This window comes from Myxine glutinosa, chromosome 2, assembly GCF_964187855.1.
Source record: "Myxine glutinosa chromosome 2, kmMyxGlut1.1, whole genome shotgun sequence".
Lineage (NCBI taxonomy): Eukaryota > Metazoa > Chordata > Myxini > Myxiniformes > Myxinidae > Myxine > Myxine glutinosa.
In genome coordinates, this window is record NC_136262.1 from 148,391,137 (window position 1) to 148,398,480 (window position 7,344).

Genomic DNA, 7,344 nt, shown 5'->3' on the forward strand with positions numbered 1-7,344 from the left:
GTTACCCCCTCCCCATTCTGGCATTAGGGTGATAATTGCACCAAATGTCGGAAACGCTCTCCTTCCACCAATGGCGCACATACAATAACAAGGACAAATGAGGAGCTTCTTCAACTTTCTTTTTCCGAACGACGTTTGAACTGCGTTATGAACGTAATGGACAGGTGTGACACGTGTCCGTTTTAATCACCCAGGTAAATAAGTACCTTGAGCAATACGCCATGGAATCCGGGCGCGATCATTAGTCCGTTCGCGGCACGGAGATCACCGTACGTCGTGCTGTGCGGGTTCCTGTTACGTGTCATATACCAACCACCGCAACCACCGACACGGCTACGTGATATCCAGTCGCACTCGCTCGGCAAGCTCATCCATCGGCTGTTCGCGACGCGTCGCGACACCCATCACCCCCGTCCGCTCCTCCTTGTTCATCCCCCTCCCCCTATCCTTTTCCTCGCCTTCCATCCCGAGCCTGTACCGCGCCACCTCGGTCGCAGCGCGCGCTCGTGCCCGCGCAGTCGTTCGCAAGCCGAACGCTAGAAGCCCCGCCCATGGGGCGTGGATAACGGGCGCGGCGCTCGGACGGACCAATGGGAGCGGCGTGACGCGTCGCCCAGCCGCTCGGATAAACGTCGCTCCGCGGAAAGGAGGGGACTGATCGAGGCTGCCGGAGGGAGGGATGGATGGTGGGGGGGTTTATTTATTTTTTAAACGCTGAGGCTCGGTTTGCTGCCTGAGCGGCGCGGGCTGTTAAAGCCGAGCTGCTGCCGCTTCTGCTGCTGCTGCTGGTGCGGCGGCAGCGGGGCAGGGCCGGGCCGCGCTCAAATCGAATGCACTAAGCGCCGCGGGAGGGACAAAGGAGGACATCATGCCGAGCTCGCTGTTCGCCGACATGGAGGGAAACATTAACCCGGACGCGCTCGACGACCAGCGGGCGCTGCAGCTCGCGTTGGACCAGCTCTCGCTACTCGGTCTCGACCAGGAGGATGGCGGCGCTTCCTTCCTGGCGGGAGAAGCGGGACCGGACGGCGGGGGCTGTCTCTACCCCGGGGACTCCGGGGGTCCCGATGGAAGTTGCCTCTTCCCGAGCGAAGCTCCCGCCTCGGCCAAGCGCAGCGTCAACATGACCGAGTGCGTGCCGGTCCCGAGCTCGGAGCACGTCGCCGAGATCGTCGGAAGGCAAGGTATCGCTGTCGCGCCACGGTCCGCAACGCGCATCCGAAACGGGGCCGACGGGGCCTCGGTGTGTCCGGTGTTGCACCTTCGGTGCGGGTGCAAAATGAGGGTGAACTGTGCTGTGTCCGGTGTTGCACCTTCGGTGCGGGTGCAAAATGAGGGTGAACTGTGCTGTGTCCGGTGTTGCACCTTCGGTGCGGGTGCAAAATGAGGGTGAACTGTGCTGTGTCCGGTGTTGAACCTTCAGTGCGGGTGCAAAATGAGGGTGAACTGTGCTGTGTCCGGTGTTGAACCTTCCGTGCGGGTACAAAATGAGGGTGAACTGTGCTGTGTCCCGTGTTGCACCTTCGGTGCGGGTGCAAATTGAGGGTGAACTGTGCTGTGTCCCGTGTTGCGCCTTCAGTGCGGGTGCAAAATGAGGGTGAACTGAAGACGAGCGCTTCGGACGCGCTAACCCTTTGTTTCTTGTCCTTCCCACGCCTCCTCCCCCCCCCCCCCCCAACCCTTACCCGTACCCCTCACCTCTTCTTCCTCCCCAGGCTGTAAGATCAAAGCCCTGCGAGCCAAAACGAACACTTACATCAAGACCCCCGTTCGAGGAGAGGAGCCGGTGTTCGTGGTGACCGGACGCCGCGAGGACGTAGCCCTCGCCAAGCGGGAGATCCTTTCGGCCGCCGAGCATTTCTCGCTGATCCGCGCGTCCCGCACCAAACCGGGCGGGGTCTCCGCGGGATCCGGCGTGCCCCCGCCTCCCAACCTTCCCGGGCAGACGACTATCCAGGTGCGGGTGCCCTACCGCGTGGTCGGCCTCGTGGTGGGGCCCAAAGGCGCGACCATCAAGCGCATCCAGCAGGCGACCCACACGTACATTGTGACCCCGAGCCGAGACAAGGAGCCCGTGTTCGAGGTCACCGGGATGCCCGAGAACGTGGACCGCGCGCGCGAGGAGATCGAGGCTCATATCGCGCTGCGCACGGGTTGCGGAGCGCTCGAGCTGAGCGAGAAGAATGATTTTCACTCCAATGGAACCGACGTTGGCTTTGACATTGGTGCGCTGGGAAGTCTGTGGATCCGGCCCGCGGGCGGGTCCCGCAAGGCGGCCGCGACCTTTGCCAGCTACCGGCACGACAGTGGTAGCTCTCATGGCAGCGGATCTTCCAGTGACTCGTTCTTCGCAGGGGGGAAACTTTCAGACTTCAGTCCGATCAGTCCTTTCCCGGCAGCCGTTCCGGGTGGTGGCGGTGCCGGTGGTGGCAGCACTGGTGGTGGTGGTGGCGGAAACGGTGGTGGTGGGTTTGTGTTTGAACCCAGTGCCCCTGGACTGTCTGCCGACGACAGAGATTTGGGTTTTGAATCACCTGGCTTTGAGGCTGCACCTGGTTTCGATCCCGCCCCAGCACCACCGGCGGTGATGTGGTCTCAACTGGGAGAGCGCAGCACCCTCAATGGGAATAATGGAGGACATGTGAGCGTCGTAAACGGACCTGGCACCGGATTCATGGCGTCCCGCCGGAGCTACAGCCTCAGCGCTGGCAGCAGCAATGCCAGGCTGTCGCCCACATTGTCCGACAGCGGTCCGGCGTCCGCCGAGCACCCCCTGGCACGGCGTGCCCGTAGCGACCCCATGGGCATCCCGGGATACGGATCCGGTTCTGCTTCTACATCCCCGGGCGGCTCCACCGGCTCGGCCGGTGGGTCGTCTCGTCCGGGCTCCTCCCGCGATTGTCTCCTTTGCTTGGAGAGTGAGGTTATCGCCGCTCTCGTGCCATGCGGCCACAACCTCTTCTGCATGGAGTGTGCCAAACGCATCTGTCAGAAGGCCGAACCCACGTGTCCCGTATGCAAGACCGCGGTCACTCAGGCAATCCGCATCTACTCCTAGTGCATCCGGGCCTCCCTCTCATCCTTCGACTCGTCCTGAAAACACAAGCGCTGTTAGGGCTTCTAGATTTGTCCGTCCCGTTTCTTCCCAACATTTTCCTCCTCCTTGCTTGTTTACCCACCCCTGACCCCCCTAAAGCTTCCAAATCCACCCACCCAATCCCCAAGATCCTCTTCCTCCACCCTCAACTCCGATCCCTAAATTTTCTTCACCTCCTCCCCTCTCCAGTACCTAAAACTTCTTTAAACCCCACATTCCAACCCACAAAGCTTCCCCACTTAGACTCTTGGAAAAACGTCATGTTTCGGGTGGGTTAGCAGAGCGACTCGAGAATTTGGGAGAAATGTATCCACGCCACTTGTCCAAAACCAGAATTTGAAGATGTATTTCAGTAGGAGCGTTAGTTTGTGGTTTTTCCAAGCTCAGACTGTTCTCTAGAGCGTAGACTCGCGAATCGGAGGATTTCTTTCCTTTTGCGTGTACTGTTCGTACAAAGCTTTACGATGTTTCTTGTATAGGCACAATGTTATAACTATTATTGATCAACCGCAGTCTGCATCAATATTATAGTTTTCAAAATATTTTATTCCTTTGACTTGAAAGATTATATTTCATGCAGGATGTTTACAGTTGTTCATTTGTTTTTTATTTAATGTCAGCGATGTTCTCACAGCTGGGCTTTTATTTTATTTTACTTTTTTATTTCCTTTTGTGGGCGGGGGGGTTAATTATTTCTTTTTGTTCCAAATGGATTTTCTTTTCGTTCCAAATGTTTTTACTATCTCGTTTTTTGTTCCAAATGTTCCAAAATGGATTTTACTTTGTATTACACTGGCTAGCATTTGTGGTTTTATTTTATTATTTTTTTTATATATATGTAGACAACTTGACAGTATTTCCTTTCTTTTTTTAGGTTAGGAATTTATATTATATTTTGACATACTATTTTTTGATTATTGATTTGAGAATTTAAACCCAGCATATATTTTGGAGTAAGAAATGTTTATTCTATATAAAAGTGAAAGCCAATAAAAGTTTAAGACGACCAGGTTAGTTGTGCTTTAAACCTATTTGTACGAATAGGGTTTGGTTGCACCGGTATAGTTTTATTGTTTTATTACTCAGTTTTTGTATATGTAGCTTGAATTGGGCAGAAATAGTTTTAAAACTGGAATATTTTATCACAAAAGGTCCTTTTAACCTCACTTGGAAATTACTAATGTTATATTTGAAATAAATGTTGTACTAAGAGTTTTATTTTTCTGATGAAATAAAGTTCAACCAACAGTGCTGTGCTTAGCTTCTCTTCTCCAGGTTCATTGGGGGCGAGCGGGTCACATGTTAAGGTGGAAGGCCTTCGACATTTCCTCGGCACTGACTGGAGTAATGTTATTGCGATACGTCGACTCGTTTATTTCTTTTAAACCAAAGGTGTGTGCTGTGCTGCCTCAAACATGCAAAGCAGCTTATTGTAGCCAAGGCAATCTTGATGGAGGATTCTGGGCCTAAGTGATGCTCACAGTTCAGCATTTGAGGACTGTGCTGTTCTAATATTGGGGTTTTTTTGTTTTGTTTTTTTTGGCATGGATCACCGGTGGCTTTGCAGGAAGTCTGGACTGGGCCGCGCTAAAACCGCAAACCACGCTTTGAGTGTGGCAGCAGCTGATAAAATGCTTCCCTACAAGTTTGGCTGCAGTTTTGCCTTCATGCAGCTTTAATTGAGCAAATGGCTCGAGCAACCGTCCAGGCACAGGGCTTTTGATGCCAGGGATTTGAGTGGGTGAACATATTGCTGCTTCCAAGACCCAAAGCTTTAATGGGATGATCTACTTGCACAGTTTGCTCGTTTTATCACACCTCTCGGAGTCCCATTTCCATTAGAATGTGAAGTCGATTGCACAATGCAAATGTTATCCTGCTGTGTTTGTGTGCCAGGGGGTGTGGTGAGTGTTTTGCCAGGAAGTAACAGGTACTTCATTTACATGATCCAGTACTTTTGTAAATTGTTTTTTTTGCATTTTGTTTTCCTAGTTTGTGTGCACACCTTTAACCTGGGAGGGGTGAAGAGTGATGTTTTTACTATAATTATCTCTATGGGGTCTATAGGTCTTGTTACCCCTATTGAAATTTTCACATTTAGAGTAACTATATATTGTTTTATTATACACAACTTGAACTAAACCGATAAGACTGTTCGCTGGCACGGCAAGCAAGATATAATTTATGAACTATTGTTCTAAGAATTGCCATAATTTTGTACAAATCTGACATCAAGAATTATTTAAGCCAAACTTTTGTGTGTGTGTGTGTTGCAGGAGTGGGTCATGAGTGGGTGTGGTTTTTCATGAATGGTTTTGCATGAGTGGTGCATGTTGGTAAGGGTAGGCGGTTGTTTTTTTTTTTGGTTTTTTTAAACTATTATTGTTTCTTATTTTGTGTATGTGGGTGAGGGTGTGTTTTTGTATGTTGAGTGGTGTATGTTTTAAGGGTAGGTGGTTGGTTGGTGATGTGTGTGTATGAATGATTTGGTGTGTTTTGTTGGTGAGTGGTGAAGGGTATAAAGGTGGGTGTTTGAGTGTTCCAACATGTTTGTTTGGTGCTCTGGATTCTGGATGTGGAGGCGATTTTGTTGTTGTTGTCTGCGTTCGCACTGGCTGGTGGTGGGGGTATGTACGCATCCAGATGTCGTTGCTGCATGTGTATGTGCCCGTGCTGGCTCACCTTAGCTGACCGTATCGAGGTTGAAGGGCCGAAACGGGATGATGCTGAGGACCCGGTCAGTGTGGCACACTTGTGACCAGGTGTGTTTTGAACGTGTGTGTGTATATGTGTATATGTATAGTCATTGGTTTACAGAATCCGTCACCATGGCTGAGGTATCCGATAGATTTGAGCCACAAATGGTTGAACAAAAATAGCTTGTATTATTAAGAAACAGAAAATCATGAGTTGATGTTCTGATGCCCTGAAAATGTTGGTACTCTAAAGAAAATAAATAAATATATATATATATTTGGTTTACAGAATTCATCCATATATATATATATTTTTTTTTTTTTGAGTGCCAACATTTTCAGGGCATCAGAACATCAACTCATGATTTTCTGTTTCTTAATAATACAAGCTATTTTTGTTCAACCATTTGTGGCTCAAATCTATCGGATACCTCAGCCCTGGTGACGGATTCTGTAAACCAATGACTAAATCCAGGGAGGCATCGCCCCCTTGCTAAACATGCCCGTGTGGTGAGGGGAGGAGGGTGATAAAGGGAATGCAAGTACAGTGCTGTTAAAGTGGTCCCGTGCTGAGTTAGCTCTGGCTCTGAACCCTTCGTGGATCATTTCCTTGAACTGTCTTTTATAGGCAACTGACACATTTTGTTGTTATACGTGCCATTCTGTGTGCAATCTTTGGAGTTGTAGTGCATTTTAATCATGTGCCCACACAGATAAACAGTTCATATGGCAGAGCTGAAGACCTCTTTCACGTTTTTTTTTTCAAACGCCTCGACTTCCCCGCTCCAGCAGACGTGTCCTTGTGGGCCGTGTACCATCAGCTTGAAGCATTCCTGCGTGACTAAGGATGCTGTGGGTGGTAGGACATACTTGCTTGATGGCAGATGCAGGACGGTTTGAAACATGCTGTTTATTCACTCCCTGATGTACTGACTTGACTTGACTGGGATCAAATTGGAATGTGGGTTATCCCGCTAGTGGTCTCCTCGAGTCGGGGCTTGGATTGCTTATTTTGACACATGGTGGAGTTAAACCATCCCTCATTTCCTGTTCTGTGAACATTGTGGTTCTGTTTGAGGTGGTATGTACCATCAGCTGCAGAAGGAAATCTGGTACTTTCATCTTCTCCTGGCCATGCGTCTTCAACCACCATGCATCCAACTTGACTTTTGAAGACTTTGCAGACAGTCGTGCTTTACATACGCATTTTCATACCACCATGCTCCGGGAGCAAGTTCGGTTGTTGAAACTTTGACCAAAGTACACGTGCGTTAAAAATGAAGAAGCAGGTTTGGATTCATGTACGTTCTCGATATTTAAAAATAAATTAGAAAAACAAAATAACTTTCGGTGATTGTACAAGTTCAACACAACTCATCCCTGCCCTCCATTTACCCTCCAAGTTATCAAAACTATTAATAAACTTAAACGATATGTTAGTGCACACAAACTTAATTGAAACACGAAGATCTCCCCTTTCCTATTTTCCACCAAGTTTTGTCATTTTAGAGATGTGCTACATATCGTTGGCTCTATCAATGGTAAAGAATC

General features: G+C 49.6%; 1 protein-coding gene across 1 annotated transcript; it reads left to right on the forward strand.

Moving 5' to 3' along the window:
• Window positions 1-667: 667 nt before the first annotated feature.
• On the forward strand, window positions 668-4,348 carry MEX3B (mex-3 RNA binding family member B). The gene is made up of 2 exons (XM_068106984.2): window positions 668-1,184; window positions 1,716-4,348. The coding sequence occupies exons 1-2, from the start codon at window positions 869-871 to the stop codon at window positions 3,056-3,058; spliced, it is 1,659 nt and encodes a 552-aa protein (XP_067963085.2). The 5' UTR covers window positions 668-868; the 3' UTR covers window positions 3,059-4,348.
• The last annotated feature ends 2,996 nt before the right edge of the window (window positions 4,349-7,344 follow it).